Below are 24,030 nucleotides of genomic sequence, written 5' to 3'. Positions count from 1 at the left end.
ACACTCGGCAACGTCTGAAGACAGTTCTGGTGGTTACACCTGAGGAGGGGAGCAGAGTTACTGGCATCTAGTAGGCAGAGGCTGCAGACGTTAGTGAACATCCTACATGCGCAGGACAAGCCCCACAGCGCTCTCCAGCTCAAACCGTCTGTAGTGCAGAGGTTCGGAAACCGTCTTACAGTATGAGGAATCAGACTGAAAAAGTTCACAAAAAGTAAGTAGTTCAGGAACTGTCTTCATTATTTATTTCTTATTTTAGGAAAATGATAGATGCAAAAAGCAAAAAAAAAAAAAAAAAAGCCAAAAAACCCAACCAAAATGAAAAATAATTATTTTTTTCATGATACAATCTAAGAACTCAACAGGCTAAAAGTGAAATGAATTAACTTCAAAATAACTGCATCAAAGTTAATACATTAAAATGTTAACCAGCCACTGACACTATAAAAAACCAAAATAATTACAGCACTTGGTCATATTTGGAGATTAGTCTAGATGAACTTCATGTTTATCTTACTGAACTGCAGTTTTCTAATAATACAATGTCATTAAAAGATTTCTGCTGGGGCCTCAACATAAGAAAAGAAACCAGCAAAGCCAAATATCTAAACAGCGCTAGCTCTTCCACAAATGGCATCTTACTGAGCGGTTTCCTTTGGCTATGGGCACACTTGTGTCAATGCCGTAGGCCCACAACTAAACACCTACACAGGCTAAGTAACACAGCCATCAGAGCTCTAGACACTCCTTTCACCCTAACCCTGATGCACCCTCTGGACTCTCTCCTTCTCTTTCCCAGGGGAAAAGCTACTCTCAGAGCTGTATACCCTTTCAGAAAAGCAATTTGTGTAGTCTGTAATAACTCCTGGCCAAATTCTGATTCTGGTTTCTCACAAAGTATCCGCTCCGTCTTCTAGATGTCAATGACTCAGTGCGAACAGCATTCCACTGAAAAAATCATTTGGCTAGAAAAAGGGAAACTTAAATGGCAATCCTCATTTGTTCCTGTATCACTAATCAAATATTTATCGAGCACCTACTATATGTCAGGTACTAGAGTTATAGTATGTTTCTGCTAATAACTTTTCTCTGGAAATATTCAAGAACAAGTTAACTTTTTTCTACGTATAAAAGGAAACTAAATTTGACTGCTCAACTTCACAGTTTTTTTATTTTCACTATTGTTATTTTTAAGTTAAAAATTTAAACAGTACAAGAAGATATAAAATGCAAAATAACTTTCTTTATCCTACCTGATACTTTCTCCCTCCCCCCAAAAGTAATAAACATTCCTTAGTTTGTGAATCCCCCTCTCTCCGCAACCCCCCCCCCCCCGCCAGTTCAATATCCATTTATGATTAAAAGTGGTTGGCAATGGATGGGCCAAGATGACTCCTAGATTTCTGGTTGAACACTTAGGTGGTGTTCTTAACTGGAATATAATGGCAGAGCAGCAGATTTAAAAGGAAGGCGGTGAGTTAGAGGTGCCTGCGAAATACTCAAATGTGAATGAATTGGACCTAAAGTATCTGGAGACCAGGAGAGTGGCCAAGTTTGAATGCATAGATTTGAGTTGTTAGAAAAGAGCTATGGGGGCAAACCCATATGGTAGCGTGTAGGTATGGAAGCATGGAGTAGATGAATTCAGCTAGAGATGATACATCGTGAGAGAGGACAAGAGGGCCTGAAGAGATCAATATTTTGGAAAAGAGTAGTGCAAAAGCTGGCAAATTATAAGTTAACATTTTATAGCCTGTGGGCTGTAAAAATAGTTAACATTTGTTGAGCTGCTTATATGCTAGGCATTACATTAAGCATGCTTTATAATACCCAATTTACTCTCAGAAACTTCTGAAGAGGGCTATTACTGAACTTCTAAGGAGTACCAAGTACTATTACTCCTATTTTAGAAATAAACTGGGGCCTATGGAGGTTAAATAACTTGTCCAAGGTTACCCAGCAGAATGTGAATGTCGCTGGTCTGAGTCCAAAGCCTACACCCTTAACCAAAACACAAAATCGCCTCTCTGAGGAAAAAGGCAGTCCAGAAGGGACAACCAATCTTCTCTCTCAAGTTCATCTCACTGTTTTAAAATACAGGTTATTATACTGAAGAAGAGCATACCAAGATACTTCTAGAAGAGTATACTCTAGATACCAAGAAGCGGGTGGGCCAGCCACAGGGGAGGGGAGGAGAAGGGAGGGCACATGGGGCAGCATCAGGCTGTCCTCATCTCGGATCACTCCCTTTTCAAAGGTGGCTTTCAGTTTCATAGAACTATAGTACCTTGAATCTAGAAACACCAATCTGAACTTTTTTTTCTGTGAATATATTCTGAAGAGTGGCAACTGCTTCAAACCTTCATTGAACTGGTATTCTTATGATCGACAGGCACCATGATTTTTCTGCTGCCTCATCCTTAAGAGAGTTCTGTATTTATTAGCCTAAGCCCCAGGGTTAACGAAGTAGTAGTTAGGAAGAATTCAGGCAGAAACCAGAGGAAAACTTCAGGTATAAAATGCAAAGAAGAAAAACAATCAAAAGGCGATAGATCAATTTAGAAATCTAGATACCAAGGGTGACAGAGCCATAGCAGGTATCAACACGTACAAGATCACACAAATGAAATAAAGCAAGTATTCCAGGGCTGCAATTTCCCCCAGGCTATATGGGGTTCATAAGTAGTGGACATCTGGAAATGGCCCATGACCTGTCCCCCGCCTCTGCCCATTTCTTAGGTTGCAGCAGTGTTTACCTCTGGGTTGAAGATGTCAGGAGAGGCTGTTAATTCTGTTTGATACTACCCAGGTGTGCTTTTTCTCACTGAGGATGATCCGTGTAGGTTCTTGTCTCTTTGGTTGCCTCGCTCCTCACCAAGTCCTCCCCAAACAACAGCAGCACCAAATATTTACTGAGTACCTACACCGTGCCAGGCACTGCTCTAAGCATTTTTATACAGACTAACACATCTCATCTTTGCAATAAACTTACAAGCCAGAACTCATTTAAGAGGAAACAAAGGCATAGAGAGACCAAGTAATTTGTCCCAGTTCACGTACATAAATAATAGAAGCAGGATTTGAACCTAGGCAGCTGAGCAAGAGCCAAGTCTTATTTATTCTGTTACATTGCAAATAATTTAGAGTAAAAAAAAAAATCAGCTTGGTCTAATATGGCATTTTGTATAATCTGTATATTTTTTAAAACCAGAAGCTGGACTTTAATTTTAAAATTATTTAACAGATTAAATTAGAAAATTTACGTCAACCCATGTATTCTAATAATATCTATATTTAATCCCAATCATTTATTTCCTCAGATGAGCTATAATCCATATCTATTTGCCTCAGATTACACAAGCCTAGAAATTGGCTGCAAAGAATCTTGGGACTATATAAACAATAGTACTATGTTCTTATCCAGCTCATAGGGTTTTGTTTTTTTTTAATTTTTATTGTTATTCAATTACAGTTGTATGCCTTTTCTCCCCATCCCTCCACCCCACCCCAGCTGAACCCACCTCCCTCCCTCACCTCCACCCTCCCCCTTGATTTTGTCCATGTGTCCTTTATAGTAGTTCCTATAATCCCCTCTTCCCACTGTCCCCATCTCATAGGGTTTTAAAAATAACTCTTATGACATTGAAGAGAGAGTATAGCCAACATATGATAAAACTGATTTCTTTAATTTACAATAACCCCATATAAACCAATAAGAAAAATATTTTTAAAACTGCAAAATGGGCAAAGGACATAAACAGGCAGTTCAAAGAAAATAACCATACAAATGATAAATACAAATAAAAACATGTTAGACTTTACCCTTAACTGAGAACAAGCAAATTAAAGATACTTTTTATCTGGTAGTTGGCAATAATTAAGAAGTCTGATCATATTTAATGTTGTCAAGGGTATAAGGAAACAGATACTTCATATACTATTAGTGGAAGTATATCTATAAAAACATAAATGTATGTATCCATTGACCTAGCAATTCTGCTAGGCATCTAATCTATGACTATAACTATAAAAGTATGCTAAATGTACAAATGAAAATACTACTACTATAATAATTTAATAACCCATTTACATTTTCAAGGGTCAATTGTACAACATTTCTAAGTATATTAGACATATATATTTGCAAATATGTATATATAAATATAATTACACTGAAAATGATCTGGAAGAAAACTGAATACAGTGGTTACTTCTGAGGAGAAAAGTGGAACTGGGGAAGAGAAGGGAGATAAAGGGAAGGCTGATGCTCTTCCTGTATTTGACTTTTTCACAATGAGAATATATTCATGTGTTATATATGTGGAAAAAGATGCCCAGCATAAGGCCTGAAAAAAAGGTGTTGAGCCCTGGCTGGGTAGTTCAGTTGGTAAGAGCATCATCCTAATATGCCAAGGTTGTGGGTTCCATCCTGGTCAGGAGTCAGGGCACAAACAAGAATCAACCAATGAATGCATAAGTAAGTAGAACAACCAACTGATCTCTCTCAAGTAAATTTTTAAAAAAAAGGTGATGAATTGTTAGTTTAGCAAATGAATTCGAATGATCCTGTATACTTTTCTATATCAAAACTAATTCATAGTTCCTTGATTTAAATATCAGTACCCTATCAAAGTCATACAGTATGCTAACTACTATCAGTAACCAGATAATATTTGATCTCTGAAAGCCTGCATTAAACACAAAAAACATTAGGGAACTACAGATAGCTACTAACAGAAGGCAGCATAAGGCAAGAAGCATTGGCACAGAAACCTGAAATTGTGTAATGCAGAATAATTTTGTTAATGAAGCTCTCACATCTATACAAATCTGTGCTAATTTACATGCCTTTGATTTCTATTCTGTTAACAGAATTTATCAAATTATTCACATTGACTTCTATTTGTATAAATTTTTAATTCCTTCAGGAAAAATGTAGTATACTGAGAGTTTTATATTATTAAAGTTTCTACCATTCCAGCAGAAACTCTAAAATTTTTTTAAAATTCAAAACAAAGGAAAAATATATCTGTAATTAACTTGTAATTAGATTTGATGGGGAATATTTGCCTGGAAACAATTATTTATTAGCTACTAAAAATATTTTTTAAATGCTTTATCTTTGACTATAGCTTAAGGCTATAGGTCAAAATGTAATTATCACATATAGAGCGGCATTTTTAAAAAAATGATTGAAAAGGATGAACCTCTGTTGTAAATTGCTATAATTTCCTTATTTCTTTCCAGGCTGATTATAGAACACCACAAAATAAGCTGATAAGGAGGACTGTCATTGCCAAACTATTGAAGGTAGCTACTTTCTCCATTTTTAAGGGAGAGAAGTTTTTGGTATATAAGGAGCTAAAATTGTCATAATTAACAAAACCCTACAAAGGAAAATAAATTTTCCCATTACTATTCCAATATGCTGTTTCTATGTGCTTTTCACTTACCTTTAATCAGTATACAATCAGAAAGTATAATTTGAAAATAACCACTTATTTATTGTCTTCTACCCTCCCCACCTTAAACCTTAAATACCATAGAATAGTACTTTGCAACATTCAAGATATTGTAAACTAATAGGACTTTTTGAAGTTTATACATTTCAACATAATTTCTAAATAAATTCCAAATTATTATTTCCAAAGCTCCAAATCCAAGCATTACTTTAACTGTTCTTCAATATCAGCAAAGCAAATCTAATCACAGAATTCAAAAAGATTAAGTAGGTTAAAAGGGTCCATAAAAATTAGTCCAATTAATTAAGCTACTCACAGACAGCATAATTCTAATTTCTCCAATTGACTAGATGACAAATTTACTGCCTCTCGCCCCTGTTCTTTTGATCCGCACACTTCTTTCTTCGATGGTTCCCACTTGCTTCTCCAGACTCCACTACAAAATGGCCACTGAGCTGGAGGGCGTGTCTTCATCATTACTAAGCATTTTCCTATCAGAAGCAGCTCTTTGGAAAAACCTGAACACAATTTCTTCAGTGCCACTCAGTATTACTTGGTAACTACAGAAGAAGCAATAGGGAGAGTGGGGTTTTAAAATGCCTTTAAAAGGATATTGCTTAATATTTGTGCTACTTAAAACTTTTTTTTAAAGTCAGCAGCAGGTATGACATATAATTTATGAATTTTCCTGACCGCAGGTTTCTGATACTTTCCAACAGAAATGCACCTCATCCAATTAATATTACATGGAATGTTATAAACAACAAAAAGTTTTAAAAAGAGTAATTTAAAATCTTTTCTATATAATAGAACAAGCATACTTAAGTACAATAATACAGTCCTAAACAAAACCTCATCAAAAGAAAGATGAAGAGATTCCAAAGGGAGAAAGCTGACTTACACAGATTATACACTGAACTAACTAAAAATAAAGAACAGCAGTAACTTGGTCTTAACTAAAGGAAGGGAAGATAGCAATGGTAGATTGAGATCTCCCTACCAATATTTGTTTAATCAATTGGCACATATCGGGGCACTTATTGAATGCAGAGCAAAAAGAAAGGTGAGGAATTAAAACTATCATTTTTAAGTGCTTTAGGAAAAAATATAAAGCCAGGTCAGACACATTGTCAAAATTTTTGGTGTGAGAAGAGCATGTAATAAACATTAAAAAGAGGCTGGGATATAATTAGATCACATCCAACCTTATTTTCATTTTCATTTATCAATAATACTAGTACTACTAATAATGTGGAAACAGAATTTGTGATTATGTTAAGAGGTAATGGGGAGATCTTTCTCTCAAAATGATTTATTCTTTTCATCAGAAGGGAGAATCTGTAAGTAAAACAAAAAGGACAGGGCAAGATAGATGTATACTTAAGTAGAAAATCCACTTTATTTTTATTTATTTATTTATTTTACTTATTTATTTTTAGACAGAGGGGAAGGGAGGGAGAAAGACAGGGAGAGAAACATGTATGTGTGAGAGATACATTGATCGGTTGCCTCTTGCACACCCCCAACTGGGGACCTGACCCACAACCCTGGCATGTGCCCTGCCTGGGAATCGAATGGCAACCTTTCAGTCCGCAGGCTGGCACTCAATTCCCTGAGTCTTACCAGCCAGGGTGAAAATCCACTTTAATAAAGAAGTTATAGACATATGGGATTGCCCTGGCCCGGTGGCCCAGTTGGTTGGAGCATCATCCATGCACCAAGACATTGTGGGTTCCATCCCTGGTTGAGGTGCTTAAAAGAAGCAACCAATCATCGTTTCCCTCTCACAGTGATGCCTCTCTCTTTCTCTGTCTGTCTGTCCTTTGCTCTCTCTCTCTAAAATCAATTTAAAAAAAAAAACATATCCCGGGTGAGAATTACAATAAGACACATATGGCGTTAATGGTTATGGATTAACCAGCAAAATACCAACATTAAGATATAGGTTATGCCAGATTCGGTCAGCTAAAATAATGACAATATGGATTTAAAAATAAAGGATGTCCACAAATTTATTACTTCAAATAAAAATTACTAGGCATTTTGATCTGCTGTAGTGGGAATAACAAGTCTCAATAGCTATATAAGCAATAACCTAAAGATCAAGAGGCAATGAAGTCGGTACACAGTCTATCACTGTGCCAATGTGGAGTACATTGAGTTTGGGCCTATTCTCCTAAATCCTTAAAGCATGATTTGCTTCTGGAAACTCAGGGAACAAACCCCTGGTACAGAATCAGGAAAACTAAAATTGAGTCAGGGTTTCTGATCTAAAAACACAATGGAAATGAGCAGAATTTCTCCCTGTAATTCCTAATTAATGGGAGCCTCTAAGGACCTACTCTCACTCAAATTAACAAATTTGGAAATAATTTCATATTAAATGATGATCTGGTATAACTCCTTCATATAAGAAATGAGAAGCTAGCTTTAAAGAAATAAAATGATTCATTCAAGATGTCACTGCTAATTAATGTCATTCTTGACTACTACTCTAGTCTCTTTTCCACAAGGCTTTTAAAAAATGAAACTAATATCACTAATAATATACCAGATAAAATGTTAAAATCTATACTGAAACTTGGAGAATACATTGTTCCCTCTCTAATCCCTCCCCTGCAAACAGCGCCACAACACAGTGATGTGGGTTGCCCTGCCCTGGCAAATACATAAGGCTCCGCACCTTACAATGTAACAGGTATGCTGAAACAAAGAAATATGAACTAAATGAAAGAATAGATCAAAACTCCTGAAAAAAAAACTAAGCAATGACAAGACAGCCAACCTATCAGATGCAGAACACTGGTAATCAGGATGCTCACAGAAATGATTGAGTATGGCCGCAAAATAGAAGAAGTGGAGGCTATGCAAAGTGAAATAAAGGAAAATATACAGGGAACCAACAGTGAAGGGAAGGAAACTCGAACTCAAATCAGTGATTTGGAACAGAAGAAATAAACATTCAACTGGAAAAGAATGAAGAAACAACAATTCAAAAAAAAAAATGAGGAGAGGCTTAGGAACCTCCAGGACAACTTTAAAAAGGTTCCAATATCCGAATCATAGGGGTGCCAGAAGGAGAAGAACAAGAGCAAGAAGTTGAAAACTTATTTGAACAAATAACGAAGGAAAACTTCTCCAATCTGGCAAAGGAAAGACATACAAGTCCAGGAAGCTCAGAGTCCCAAAGAAGTTGGACCCAAAGAGGAGCACACCAAGATACATCATAATTACATTACCCAAGATGAAAGATAATGAGAGAATCTTAAAAGCAGCAAGAGAAAAGAAGACAGTTACCTACTAAGGAGTTCCTATAACACAATCAGCTGATTTCTCAAAAGAAACCTTACAGGCAAGAAGGGGCTGGAAAGAAGTATTCAAAGTCATGACAGGAAAGGACCTATATCCTAGATTACTCTACCCAGCAAAGCTATCATTTAGAATGGAAGGGCAGATAAAGAGCTTCCCAGATAAGGTCAAGTTAAAGGAGTTCATCATCACCAAACCCTTATTATATAAAATGTTAAAGGGACTTATCTAAGAAAAGGAAGATCAAAAATATGAACAGTAAAGTGACAACAAACTTACAACTATCAACAACTGAACATAAAAAAAGCCAAAACAAAAACAAACTAAGCAAACAACTAGAACAGGAACAGATTCACAGAAATGAAGATCACAAGGAGGGTTATCAGCGGGGAGGAGAAGGGAAAATGGCAGAACAGGTGCAGGGAATAAGGAGCATATTTGGTAGGTATAAAACAGACAGGGGGAGGTTAAGAATTGTATACGAAATGGAAAAGCTAAACAACCTATATGTACTACCCATGGACATATAAGGGGTAGAGGGAATGCTGGAGAGAAGGGGGGTACAGGTCAGAGGGGGATAAAGGGGAGAAAAAAATGGGACAACTATAGTAGCATAATCAGTAAAATATATTTTTTAAAAATCCTACAAAGAGGCTGGTCCGATGGTAGTGGATTATCAGAACTCAACTAAAGTTAGTGTCACAAAGAAAGGATGAAGATGGCACCAAAAACAAAGGAGGAAGCCCCTGTTGTTCCCAAAGCCAAAGTGGAAGATTTGAAGGCAAAGAACTTGTGTTCATTGTAGATGTCAAAGCCAACAAGCACCAGATCAAACAGGTTGTGAAGAAGCTCTAAGTCTAAGATGTTAATATGGCCAAGGTCAACACTCTGATCAGGCCTGATAGAGAGAGGAAGGCAAATGTCTTTTGGCTCCTGACTATGATGCTTTGGATGTTGTCAACAAATTGGGATCATCTAAACTGAGTCCATCTAGCTAACTGTAAATATAAAAATTTTATATACATATATATAAAGAAAGAAGAATCTCTGGAGAGGATTTTTTAGCAAAACAACTTTTAATGTGGGGGATTGTGTGAGAGCCATCTCCCATTTATTTGACTGATTAAGGATAGGGGGTGTGGAGCTAAACTTGAACACATTGCCAACAAAGGGTTAACATTTCATAATTTACTGAGAAATATGAAGAATGAAGGAGGGAAAGAGATCAATTCAAGAGGGGAAAAAAATTAGCTTTCCCAGTCATGACCAAAGAAAAAGAGAATGGATTTCAACAAACACCAAAGAGCTCAACTCTAGAAAATATGATTACCAAGGACAGAGATTTGAGAGTAAAAGGTCAGTTGAGGACAAGGCTGCCTCTACAACGAAGTTACAAGCAAACAGTTTAGATACACTACTAATAATGCAAAGAGGTCCTTCAGATAAAAAGTTCTTATTTTCAGGTACTCTTCCCTTCAGGAGTAGCAGGATTCAAGACAGGATAGAGGACTCAACGTTTCTGCATTAATTTATAATGAAAAAATCTGAAAGCTGTGAAAGAGCAACATCAGAACTTTAACATCTAAGGCAGTGTTTTTCAACTGGTATATGGCAAAAAATTTTAAAACATGCAATACCTGACTATTTAGTCAGGGGCACTGATCTCTTTTCCCTTAGAGTGCCAAATAAAAAAATGATACCAACCAATGCAACAATAGCCATCTGGTGTGAATAAATCAAAATTATACCTATTTTTTTTGGTGTACTGCAGATTTTTGTAATTATGTGATGAATTGGAAAAGGTTGAAAATCACTGGTCTAAGGTAACTAGAGAGTTCTTACTCTCAAACATTTTAGAGATTATAATAACAGAGTAAAATGACAACATTGGTATTTCAGTATTTATTTTGCTTAACACCCATGTTAAATAGGGTATTGATCATTTTCTAAATTTTTTCCTGTTGCTGTTCAGCCTAATAGGCCCAAGTCTGAGGTTACACTGTCTTTCCCACTTCAGCCTCTTGGAGTAGTAAGGCTCCAAGATAATGTTGTTAACTTTGAAGGTTTTTACAGGGAACTAGCCCTGGTGAAATGAAGACTGTCAGATTCTAAGGACAAGGGCTGGGAATTGGACCTGGACCTCACTCTTCCTTCTCTTTCTTAATTCCTCTACTATATATATCATCCTTCGGTGTACCTCTAGTCCCCCCAGACTAGGAGGACTCAAAAGTGAACTCTGGAAGGAAAATACAAAGGACCAAAATTACAAGAAAAGATAGTAGAATTAAGTGATAATCCATGAAATTGATATTAAAACAAGATAGTTCAAAATAGTTTTAAATAGGAAAAGAACATGGTTGAAATATTTTCAAAACTTTACTTGATTTAAAATTTTTAATTTTAATGCGGCATATAACCCTCTGAGTCTTAAGATATAAATCATTCTGACTCTGAAAATCATTAAAGTAACAGTATTATATCAAATGTACAAAAAATTATCCCAGTTATATTTTCTTAATGGGGGAGAGCTTAGGTCCTATGATGAATATGGTGGCCTGATTTGTTCAATCTGTTTTACCTTCCTTCCTTCTAGTGTGCCCCTCGTATTAAAGAAATGGTAAAGCTAAATGTGGCATTTCCCTAATTATATTGCAGCTAGGGTTCTAGACATACAATGGGATCCTCCAACTAGGTATACTTGTGAGTAATTTAGTGGGTTGAAAAAAGCAGAGGTTCACTTCTTGCTGCCTTGCCCCTCCCCCCACCCTTTTTGCTATTAAAGCTCTGGAGGCAAAAATATTTCTAAACCAGTATTCCATAATGTTTTCTTCAGCTTCCTGTCAATGCAGAAGTAGTTGTGGTAGAAGACAGTGGCTGCATTCTGAGTTCTAGTACCGTTGTATCAGCTTTGTATGTTACTGAGAGGCAGATGTGGTGATGGCTTCCTGTTTCTTGAATTGTAGCTATAATAGTGATCATGTGTTCTCGGTTTCATGAGCCTAACAACTCTGATAGAGCTTGATCCGCTAGAACTTCCAACAATATTCTAATTATTTCCCTATGTTAAATCATTTCCTGTTTATAGTAGAGAGGTTTTCGTTTTCTGCACTAGGATCTATGACTGGTACAGTACGTGGTATCTAGCAGGGCTGATTGGTATCTAGCAGAAACTAAAATATGCCACACTGACTTAGTACTTGAGTAATGAATGGCAAGGAAACAGAATGACAGATTATTGCAGGCTAAAAATCTATGACCCACTACAGCCAAATGACAAAACTTTTGATAAAATTATTGCCACAGTATTGTAATGTCTTGGAAGACAGATCATGCTTTCAGCTCTGCAAAAAAAGCTCTGCCTGTGACATGAAGTTCAAGTTGACTAAAAGAAGTTATGGGGAGGGGGGATGGTATTCCCATGGCTGGAAATGTCAAAAGGCAGGAGACATTGGGAGTGGCCTCAAGCCATTCACAAGACCCTCCCCAAAATAAGATATCAGCCCAGCTGCTAAGATAGGATAAGGGGTGGTACCTCTTCACTGAAGCCTCTTATTGTTGCCATTAAGTTGATTGAGAGGAAGAAAAGATCCAAAGCAGCCAATGAATAATCTACAGACTTCAGATTTAAGAACTAATGTATAATGGGTTCTTTAGCTATGGTTTCTTGTGTATGAAACTGCCTAAAAGCAAACAGGCTGGAAACCTACTACATTTCAGGAAACTATACAGCCAAGGAAACCAAAATCCTACAAAAACCTGCAATTATTCAACCTCTAAAGCAGTGATTTTCAAACCCTTTTCATCTCATGGCACCCATAAACTAATTACTAAACTTGTGCAGCACACCAAAAAATATGTATTTTGCTGATCTGACAAAAACATTGGTACAATTTTGATTCATTCACACAGGACGACTATTGTTGTGTTGGCTGTTGTCATTTTTTTAAATTTGACAATCTAAGGGAAAAGAGATCAGTGCCCCTGACTAAATAGTCAGGTATTGCATGTTTTAAAAATTCTTGCAGCACACTGGTTGAAAACCACTGCTCTAAAGCAACTCTTAGGTCCACAAACCTGCACCAACAAGAATTAGACTGTGAAAGGTATGCAGTTGCCAAGAATATACTTTAACACCCATTTCATACAAGGCTCTTAAGCACTAAGAGATAAGGGATAGTTCTCAGCAAAACCAGAGGCCACTGATGAAAATGGACAAGAGTGAACCCTAGAAAACAGAAAAGGGGCAGCAAAATTGTTGTTAACCAAGGAAGTTATCTTGCAGAAAGACTTTGGAAGAAATAGATGGCACTCAAAGGGGTAACTGAAAAGTTTAACCCAATGACCATTTATCTGCAATGCTGTAAGCAGTGTGAAGGCACCCACCAGGAATAGTGAAAGACCCGGGGAGTAGCAACAGCCTAAGGGTCAAAGAAAAGACGGAAGCCCTGAGAAAGCTGCAGCTAAAGGAGTGCCCCAAAAAGAGTTGTGGTTTTACATACAGGAACATAATCACCACCAAACGGTGGTCCTGCAGGGAGCATCTCTCTAGTGCTCTCTCTTCTACCATCTTTCTATAAACTGAGTATTTGTGTCCTCCCAAAACTTATTTGTTGAAACCTAATCCCCAGTGTGGTAGTATTTGGAGGTGGGGCCTTTGAGAGGTAATTAGGTCATGTGGTTGGAGCTCTCAAGAATGGAATGTCTTTTACAAATACCTTTGTAAGAGACATTGAAGAGAGCTCTCTCACCTATGAGGACAAAGGGAAAAGACAGCCATCTATAAACCAGGCAGCAGGTCCTCACCAGAACGACCATGCTGGCATCCTAATCTTAGATTTGCTAGCTTCTAGGAGTGTGACAAATGAATTTTTGTTCTTTATGAGCCACCCAGTCTATATTTTTATATAGATATTTTTGTTATAACATCCTGAACAGACTAATATACCTTGGACTTGCAGGTCCTTCTTACTGGCTAAACCCAAAAGTATCCATAGGACAAGGGAATACATGTGATGCATTCCATGAAGATCAGAATGGAATTATGGGTCTGGAGGGGCACATGGAGAAAACCATCACTAACAATAACATTGATCCCTTACCCACATACCTGTCTATTAAATAAACCACGGGCTAAAGAAGGAGTCAAAATGGAAATTACAAACCCATGAGGCAAACTACTTTTTAAAACTCATGATATAGCTAATGCAGTACTCATAGGAAAATTTAACCTTACAAATTACTTTTAGTACTTCAGTCTTTAACTCAAGAAGCTAGAGAAAATACAGCAAAAACAAACACAAAGAAAGAAAAAGAAATTTTTTAAAAAGTAAAAAATTAAAATAAATTTAAAACCATAAACACTCAATTCAGCTCATCAAACAAAACCAGTAACTAGTTTTTTAAAAAATCTATCTGGTAAGTCAATACTGTGGCCAACCTACGCAGCATAGAGGGAGAGGGCATAAATAAACATAGTAACATGATCTAATTAGTGTTATAAAACTAAAACTGAGAAAATACTAAGAATATTTTATACCAATAACTTTGAAAACTTAGATGAAAAGCAATTTCCTGAAAAAAAAAAAGAAGCTAACATTTACTGAATGCTCACAATGTGCCAGGCACTCATCTAGGTGTCTCACATATATTAAGTCATTTCATACTCACAACTGCTCTATGAGATTAGCACTGTTATTTCTATTAATATTGAGAAAACTGAAGCATACAAAAGTTCAGTGAACTTCTCAAAGTCACACTAACTAATAAATACTGGAGCTAGAATTTCCTATGCTGTACAGCTCCAGGGTCTACTCTTTTAACAACTATATTACACTGCCTTTCAGAATAAACAAACAAACAAAAAACAATCAAAATATCCCCCCAAAATAGAAAACCGGAACTGAGCAACAACCATAAAAGAAAATGGAATCAGTAGATCAGCATCTCCCTGTATCCAGCAAAGGCCTAGGTAATTTAAGGACCACTTTAGCAATACCCTCTGGGAACAGATCATTCCTAAAAGGTAGCAGAAATATGCCACCTCGAAATGTGCCACTTAGCTATATTGATTATTTTCAGTTGTAGGCACTTGAAAACAGTGAATGCAGGGGGGGTTGGTATTTCTCTGAACTCCCCTTATCTGCCTATAGAAAGATAAATCTTCCAAAAGGAACTCAGTTGTCATAAATACCCTCTCTGGGAGCTTCATCAACCACAGAAGACCTCTTTGATTCCAGGAGGCGAGGCTAAAAGGCCTACACACCCAGACAAACTGTCACAAACTATCACATCTCCTTATCTATTCTTTCAAGGGCCCTTTCATTCCTAAAAATAATTTACTTTCCCCTAAGACAGGGGTCCCAACCTCTAGCCCCGGTCCTGTACCAGTTCAGAAAGTTAGGAACTGGACTGCACAGCAGGAGGTAAGATTGAATGTAATGCACTTAACGCACTTCAATCATTCCAAAACCTTCCCCCCACTCCTGCACCCCGCCGGTCCATGGAAAAATTGTCTTCCATGAAACTAGTTCCTGTCGCCAAAAAGGTTGGGGACCCTGCCCTAAGAGACTTACATCACCTTCCCCCAACTGAGATGGTATTTAAGCCTGGATTCTAAGCTAGCGAATTTCTCCTTCGATATTGACAAAGATTATTTACTTAACCAAACTTTATCCAGGCTCCAGAACCTTCGCCTAAATCCAGCTGTGCACTTCCTTGCAAAACCTAGTACTAGCAAGAACCCTGCTAAGTCATTTTAGCAAGTCTCCACATCTGAATGACCTCAGTATCAGTTCCTCATCTTCTACCTTCCTGCTGCCCAGGCGATGTCTGATTACCCTGGCCCGTTTTCAGCAAGAATCTCTTAATAGTGTCTTTCAATGAACAGAACCTCTTACCTTTGTTATAACTCAATTAAACCTCTTTTTTCTGTGGTTAGTGCTTAAAAAAAAATATTTGCCTAGTGGAAAGACACATACTTTCTCTAAAATCCTTATCTTTTGCATTTAGATCTCCCATTCATCTCAAACTGATTTTTGTACAGTATCAAATAAAGGTCAACTTGTTTTTTTCCCACATGGATGTCCAGTTAACCTGGCATTTACTGAACAGACAATCCATTCCCCACTGAACTACAATGTCCCCTTTGTTATGTATGCATGGCTCTTGTTTTTGGATGCTCTTTTCCATTGGTCAATTTGACCATTCTTGTGCCAATATCAAACTATTTTAATTACTCTAACTTTATAATAGGTCTCGGTATCTGATAGCATAAAACCCACCAGCTTTATTTTCCTTCAAGATTGCTTTGGCTATTCTTGGAAGGTTGTAGCTCTGAATAATTTTAGAAGTCAATTTCAGTGCCAGTCAGAGAAAGACAAATACCGTATGATTTTACTCGTATGTGGAATCTAATGAACAAACTGAACTAACAAGTAAAACAGAGACAGACTCATAGATAGAGAGCAGGCTGACAGCTCTGGGGGAAGTGGCTGGGGGGTGGAGGGATCCAGCAAAAAAGAAAAAAGACTCATGGACACAGACAACAGGGTTGTAATTATGGGGGGTAAGGAGTGGGTGGAGGCGGAAGAGAGTATATTGGGGATAAATGGTATGGAAAAAATACCATAAAAAATAAACTATTAAAAATAAATAAAGGGGGGAGGTTAGGGGGTAGAGGGATAGAGCAAAAAGGAGAAAGAACTCATGGACATGGACAACAGTGTGAAGACTGCAGGAGGGAGGGAAGTATAAGGGGGTTAAATGGTAATGGAAAAGTAAAATAAAAAATTTTTAAAAATAAACAAACAAATAAATAAAACCTACTGAGATTCTGATTGGGCTTATCTTGAATCTACAGATTAATTTGAGGAGAACTGACATCTTTACAATACAATAATGATCATTAAATCCAAGAACATTTTTATTGCTTGTCTTCTAAATGAGTTAGGCAGCTTCCCATCTCTTTCTGTATCTTGAGGTACAAATATCCAACAAAGGACTTACATCTAGCATATAAAGAACTCCTTCAAATCAGTGAGAAAAAGAGATAACCCAACAGAGAAATATGAAAAAAAAAAGCAAAACAAAACCCCAAAACCCCCAAACATTTGAATTGGCTTCACAAAAGTGGATATAGAATGGGTTCATAAACAATTAAAAGGACTCAATTCCCTGGGAAAATTGTCTCCCCTTGTACACACCCACCACAATAATAGAAAGAAGGACTGATGTTAGCGAGTGTTGGTGAAAATGTAGAGCAACTGGACCTCTCCAACACTGTTGGCAGCAGTATAAACTGGTACAATTACATTACAATAACGTTTGGGAGTATCTACAAAAGGTGAACTATGCATTTCCTGTGACTCAGCAACTGCAATTCTAAGTACACGAGGCCTGTCTGGAAAAGAGTCCAGCCATTGTTAATATGACAAGAACAGTTTGCATGACATCATGTAGCCTGGCAGCCACGGAGTGTAGGCTGAAATGCACATGTGTGAACACTGATGACTTCACTGCACTAGCCAGTGAAGGGGGTGGTAGACGCCAGTTGAGTGAGCATGTGTACTGTGTGGCTGTCACATTCAAAATGGCTGAGCAAGTAGAGCAACGAATCTGCATCAAATTTTGCATGAAGCTTGAACATTCCTCCATGGAAACTATTTGGATGAGTCAGAAGGCTGCAGCTATGGGTTACTGGTGATTGGCAGTTTCATCAGAACAACATGCCAACTCACGCATCACGTATAATGCAGACTTTTTTTTGTTAAACATCAAATCACCCAGGTGATTCAGCCTCCCTGTAGCTCAGATTTGGCGCCCTGCAACTTATGGCTTTTCTCAAAACTAAAATCACCTTTGAAAGATAAGAGATTTCAGGCTGTTGATGAGATTCAGGAAAATACAACAGGGCAGCTGATGGCAATTGGGAGAACTGTGTGAGATCCCAAAGTGCCTACTTTTAAAGGGGACTGAGGTGTGTCATTTGTCCTATGTACAATGTTTCTTGTATCTTATATCTTCTTCAATAAATGTCTCTAAATTTTATATTACATGGCTGGATACCTTCTGGACAGACCTTGTACACCCAACAGAAATATGTTCAACAAAACACATACACTAAAAGGTTCACAATAGCACTACTCACAATAGTCTCAAATTGGAAACTACCCAAAGACCATCAACAGAATGGATTTAAAAAATTGACATATTTTCACATTACTATAAAGAAATAAAAATGCTCACATAACAATATAGATGAATCTAACAAGCAAACAAAACCAGAGAGAAAAAAAAAATCAGACAAAGAAAGGGCATGTACGAATGCAATTTCACAGTGTGTACACTAAAAAAATAGAGAAAACTAATCTCAGTTATTGTAAGTCTGAATAGTGGTTATCCAGGGGGTGGGAAGAAGTGACTGACAGCAAGAGAAAGCTTCTACTATACTGGTGATGTTCAGTTTCTTGATCTGGGTGCTTGTTATATGGGTGTGTTCACATGTGAAAATTCATCAACATTTATGATTTGTGGGCTTTTCTTATGAATATTATGCTGCCATAAAATTTAATGCATTCATATGAAAATAAATCAAATAGCAAGCTGAAAATTTTTTCTATACATAACATGAAAAACTCATGCAAATCAATTTTTAAGAAGCTAGCATCCAGCTGAAAAATGGTTCTAAATACAAAAAGAAATGTCTAAGTAAAGAAATAAAAATGGCTCCAATAAATGCACAAAATGTAAATTAGAACAATGGAATGCTATTTTCACTTGCAAATTAGCAAAGATGAAAGGAAACTAATAAGGCTGTTGATGAGGATTTGGTGAAACTAATATGCTTATTCTTAATGGAAACTTAAGTTGATATAACATTTCTGCATTAAGTCTTTAAAAATTACTCATCTTTTCACTCACTAGTTTCCCTTCTAGAAATGAATCTAAGAAAAATTCATAGTTACAATCAAAGACAGACTTATGACAGTATTGATTATAATGAGTATTTTGAAACAACATAATCATCCCATAATGGGAAAATGGTTACATTATGATACATATACATGATGTAATAAATAATGTTTTCAAAGAGTAACAAATAAGAAAAGACTCATGATAAACTTAAGTAAAAAAATACATACAAAAATCTATGATATCTTTTGTGTTAGGAAACATCACACACTTAAACATACACTTGCACGGAAAAAAAAGTCTGTAGGAACACATACTATAATGTTAATAATGGCCGTCTTTGGATGATAGGATAATGGATGATTTTAATTTTGTGGCCTATTTCCTACAATGAAATGTACCTTGAACGTTTACTGTTACTACATTCAGAAATCTAAGGAAACAGGATAAAAAAAAAAAATCCACCCAGTTTTTTTCTAGAAATCTAAGCAACCTAGATTTTTATCTCTCCTTTAGTTCTCACATTCAATCTGTAACTGTTGCTTTGATTTTACTTTAGAAGTATCTGTCCAAGCCATTACAATATTCCATTATTTCTTCTCTCACTTCCAAAATTCAGGCTCTTGTCTTCCCTAGAGAGTACTTTGAATCTACACTCTCTTCGTTTTGGTAATTTTGCCCTATCTTACATTACTTCTACATTCTAGCCACATCAAACCACTTTACGTAGCGACCCTCCCACACTCACAACCCTGAAAAAATCCACATCGGGTACTTCCACACCTCCCCACCTCGGCATGTTCTCTTGTCTCTCCCTGTACTGCATTTTCTCCCTTTCATCTGTCTAATCAGATCCACAGCTCAAGATTCACGTCCGACAGCATTTACTGGGCGTAGGTAACTCTGAGGCTACAAGAACAGGTAGCAGTTTTCACATATTCACAATGACATTTTGCACATATTTCAACATTTATCATTCTATACTGTTTAAGCCCAGCTCTCCCTTTGTACAGAACGGGCCATGTGTTTTTTAAAATTTCTTAAAATCTAGTTGAATGTGCAAAGGTAAAACACACATATAAACAATTTATCTGTGTAGGGGTGGTGAATTTTCACCTATGTCTGATAAATAAAGGGCAATAAAAAGACTCGCCTTTTTTTTTTTTTTTTTCGTTCAAGATGGCAGAGAATGTCTTAAAATAGCCCCACACAAAAGCACACACACCCGGAGCCTTAGGCCAGAACTGGCTACACTTAGCGCAACAGGAAAGGACAAAAGAATTTAACCTAGATGCTCAGATGTCCCAGCCCTAATCACTCACAGTGGGCCCCACACACTTATTTTAAACCACGTTAGAAAGCTAGCACCTGCCGTCTTCATTTTGAAGGCGACACCTCGACCAGGGTCAGAGACCTAAAGCACTCAGGGATAAAGACCCAAAACATCAAGGACGCAAAAGGAGGAGACTAATTTGTATTGGTGAGTATCCAAAATGCACGCGTGGGCCCCGCCCCAGCCAGGGGCAGTCCCCTAGAGGCGTTAGCGGTCTCCGGGGAAGGAACGGGCAGGGCTCCCGTCCACCCGCCCGCCCGACTGCGAATTCGGGGCCGGCCTGAGGCTGAGGCTGAGTCTGAGACAGAGGCTGAGGCTGAAGCCTGCTGCGGAGAGGGCGTCTCCTACTACACCTGTCAGGTTGCAGCCAACACTAGGCCCAGAAATCGCCGAGATTCGGTGACTGAGGGCGGCAAGAGCGTCACCCGATCACCCCGGGATCGGTCCCTCGCTCGCCTCCTCGTCTTCGCTCTCATCGTTCTCAAACAAAGGCAATCCACATCCACCGCCATTTTCCTCTTACCTCAAAAACCACCTCTTCGTCAAACTCCGGTGTCATCCTTCTCCGCCATGCCACCCGCCTCAGCACGATGGGAAATGAGGGCGGGGGAACCGGCGGCACCCAGGCTTCCACTTCGCCTGTCCCGAGTGTCCAGAAAACTACAATTCCCAGCATGCCTCGCAACACATGCCCCCTTTTTAGATACGCTCATTGGAGCAGAGGATGATCCTGGAGAAAGGACAGACAGCAATGAAATGAAACTCGAGCCCTCTGATTGGAGGAGGCTGGACCTTTTGTCCGCCTTTTACAGCTGCAACTGGCAGGGGGCGCCTGGAGCACTGATTTTTTTTTCTCTCTCTTTTTTTTTTTTTTTAAGGAGCTAGAGTAGGGCTCGCGCCGACGGGGGCGCGGTGAGCATTGCTCGTGCCCGCCGCCTGTGGCTCGCGCCCGGGAGCTCCGCCGGGTCCTTGGAGCCGGTTGCATCCTTTGTGCGGCGCTTGGGTTGCGCCGTGGGGCAGCCGGACAAAATGTGGGCATAGCTGGAGCTTCGCTTTTCTGCCTAAAACTCTTGAAACAATGGAATGTAAGGGGAGCTTGGATTGAGGGGGGTGAGCAGGGAAGCGAGCTGCCTGCGGGAATCATGTCTTCTGCCGCGGGTAAGTGACGGCGCTCGCGCTGCCGCTGGAAAGTTTGTAGCGAGTGCTTGTTAGTCTTGGGTTCTGCAGCAACTTTCTCCTTTGGGCTAGGTTAGCAGTGTTCCTTCTCCTTTTCCCGAGGACTGGCAAGTGCGGAGCGGACGGCTTTTGCGGACGCCTTTTCTCGTCCCTTCCTGCCAAGAGAGGCTGTTTGGAAATCGTGTATCTCTTGGGACCTGCCTTTAAAAGGAGACCCGTGTCGGGGGCTCTGCGCCAGGTGAAACGCGAAATGTAGAGAGGACGTTTGCTTGTCTCCTAAAATTTGAGCGACTTTGCCTTTGTGTGCAAAAATAGTTTAGATGACCATGTTAAGAAATCAGTTATTCTAAGAAAGGGCAGTGTTCCCAGAGTGTTGAACTCAGCGACTGCTGAGTTGCTTTAACCTAATATCGACTAGGTTTAAAACCCTGACCCTTTTTATTAGATGAAGATGTTTCAACATTGTTACTCCTATCCTGGTGTTTTTTTTCTGTTACCAGAGAAGCAGAGTGATAGAATTGCCGATGGCAATTTTTTGCTTATCTCCACCCAATTTTTAATGGATTTTTTTTTTTATTTCTACCTGGTTAGTGTAAACAAAGCCTTACTTTTCCCTCTGCCACCGATAGTACTTTCCTTTCATACAAATGACAAAGTGTTTATCTTTGTGTGGATTTTGAGCAATTCTGTACATTGTGTTTTCTCAACATTCTTAAGGAACAGTTCTTATATTCCAAGATAATTACTAAAGTGCTTTTAAATTTACTTTATAAGAACATAGGTTAATTTTTAAACCACGACGTAATGTATTAAGTACTAAGGTTTTTAAATTTAGTTTCATCCACGAAACAAATAAACTTTCATTAGGTATTTTATAGTAAAATAGTGTAAAGTTTTGTCTCAAAGTTACTTCTGGAATCACCACTTAAATATCAGATTAAATTTTTCTTTGCTTTTCTTGGCATTTAAGTTCCTGCAATTTGAAACTGTCAGTAGCACTGTAAGTGTCCTAAGTTGTCTTATTTCTAAAGCCTCAATGTACTGAAGCCTCGAGGTATTAAAGCCTCGATGCATTGCTAGTTGTAATCAGATTACAGGTAACAAGCAAGAAGTTAACTAATAGTAATAAGAAAACAAAGAATGAGGTATTTGTGTAGTAGTATTCCTGAAGAAATCGTCAGCCTTTCCTTTCTGATGTTACATGTCTGTGTAGGAGATACCATCATATGTTAGTTATAAACTCTTTCTTACCTAAGGGAGGCTTTCTACTTGAGGTGAATTATTTTCATCTTAAATTTCTGTGCCTCGCCTTTGTTCAAGTTTTCTTTATTACTGAGCTAGTCTAAATAATGTAAATTTAAAGTGGTTGGATTTAAATCCTTCCAGCCAATTTTAGCTCTCCTTTCTTTTGGAGTGTCAAGCACATTTAAAATATTTATACCTTATATGCATCTTTTCAATTCCAATCCTAACAGTTTATAATGAACAGTTACAGAAGCATTTAATTTGACATTTAAATTTGAAACCTGATCTAGGGCTCAGTCAGGAAGTTGATGATTTTGTTTAGGAATTTTATAGTAAAATAGTGATTTTGACTTGCATTACCCTAGAATAATACAGCAATTTTCATATTTTATCAACTTTACAATTAAAGAAATCCACAGACATTTTTGTGGTGTTTTAAAAGAGGGACACTTCCTGTGTTTAGCTGAGTTAGTTGGTTTTTAGCATTGCTTGCTGAGAAGCATTAACTACTTTTTTGTTCACCATCTGTTAAGATTTATTTTAATTCTTTCTCATGTCTAAGTGGAAATATGGAAGATAATTGGGTTTTATTTCCATCCCATTCTTATAAAATTACATGTTTATCATTCTTACAAGCTGTTTATGGTTTTTGAAACAATAATCAAATTCATTAAAACTTTAGGAAAGTTATTTGCAGTTGGGGAATTGTTTATATCTAATCTAATCTGTGGTATTGATATTTGGGATGGTTGGCTTAATTTAAGGAAATAAGAGAAATATTGTAGAACATCTGTGTTTCAAGCATCCTGAAGAAGAGCTTGCTTCGTTTTTCTGCATCTGTGAAAGAGTAGGCCTGTAGTAGAGAGTTTAGAATTATTCTAATCAGTATATTTAAAAGGAGAGGTACGTTTTCTATCCTTTTGAACTTGTACAGCTCACGGTCTCATTCATGCCTGTGCTTTCCTATACGGCTGGTTCAAAAGCTAAGAAAGTGTGCATGTGATCCGCAGCCATCTGTGTGTAACAGATGACAGTATGTTTGTAATATGTTAGTGAAATGGTACTAGTGCTTTACTTTCTTACCTTACTTTTCCCTGGAGCCAAACAGCTGTGTAAATAAAAGATTTGCTGCTTTGCTCTAAAAAGCATTGGGACTGACTGTTGATACAGTATTAGGATCCTAAGGTGCTAGATTCATTTCCAAACATCATGTACTTCCTTCAAGAGTTTGACATTGGAGCAGACCACAATATAATGCCTTGTTATTTTTTGAGTTGTGTTTCTTTCATGATAGAGCCACAAAAAATAATAATAGTAATAATGAAGGATTTCAGATATTTATGTACCAGTGAGACTTAGTTGAATACTTGTTCCTATAATAATTAATGACTTATTCAGTAATCCTATTGAAATTGATTCCTGGTACTTTTCAAAATATTCTACATTAAAACAGATACGGACTTTTTAAAAAAAGAAATTTCCTGTTACCCTGACATGTTAAAGAGTGTGTGTATGTGGCAGTTCTGACGGTTCCCAGGGACCCATTTTCACCCTTGGGGACATCACAATGAGACAAAGTGCCTGTCCTTCTGGAGC

At 37.8% G+C, this 24,030-nt stretch overlaps 2 protein-coding genes across 12 annotated transcripts in view; one reads left to right on the top strand and one right to left on the bottom strand.

The window, feature by feature from the left end:
- The window catches only part of VEZT (vezatin, adherens junctions transmembrane protein), a 67,149-nt gene extending 46,445 nt beyond the window's left edge, over positions 1-20,704 (bottom strand). For 4 of the 8 annotated variants that reach the window (XM_024579031.3, XM_024579032.3, XM_045186802.2 and 1 more), the window contains exon 1: positions 20,537-20,677. In XM_024579031.3, the coding sequence (XP_024434799.2) occupies positions 20,537-20,572 (36 nt within the window). In that variant the 5' untranslated portion in view covers positions 20,573-20,677. Of the gene's footprint in view, positions 1-20,536 lie in introns of all 8 variants that reach the window. The other 4 variants (XM_024579036.4, XM_045186805.2, XM_045186803.2 and 1 more) reach the window with 2 other exon arrangements.
- Positions 20,705-20,925: 221 nt separating this feature from the next.
- The window catches only part of FGD6 (FYVE, RhoGEF and PH domain containing 6), a 106,777-nt gene continuing 103,672 nt past the window's right edge, over positions 20,926-24,030 (top strand). For all 4 annotated transcript variants that reach the window (XM_024579067.4, XM_045187205.3, XM_045187206.3 and 1 more), the window contains exon 1: positions 20,926-21,171. In XM_024579067.4, coding sequence (XP_024434835.2) covers positions 21,156-21,171 — 16 coding nt within the window. In that variant the 5' untranslated portion in view covers positions 20,926-21,155. The remainder of the gene's footprint in view (positions 21,172-24,030) is intronic.

Source organism: Desmodus rotundus, chromosome 3 (assembly GCF_022682495.2).
Source record: "Desmodus rotundus isolate HL8 chromosome 3, HLdesRot8A.1, whole genome shotgun sequence".
Classification (NCBI taxonomy): domain Eukaryota; kingdom Metazoa; phylum Chordata; class Mammalia; order Chiroptera; family Phyllostomidae; genus Desmodus; species Desmodus rotundus.
Note: the sequence above shows the minus strand (reverse complement) of the source record. Positions and strands in the feature narration are given on the sequence as shown.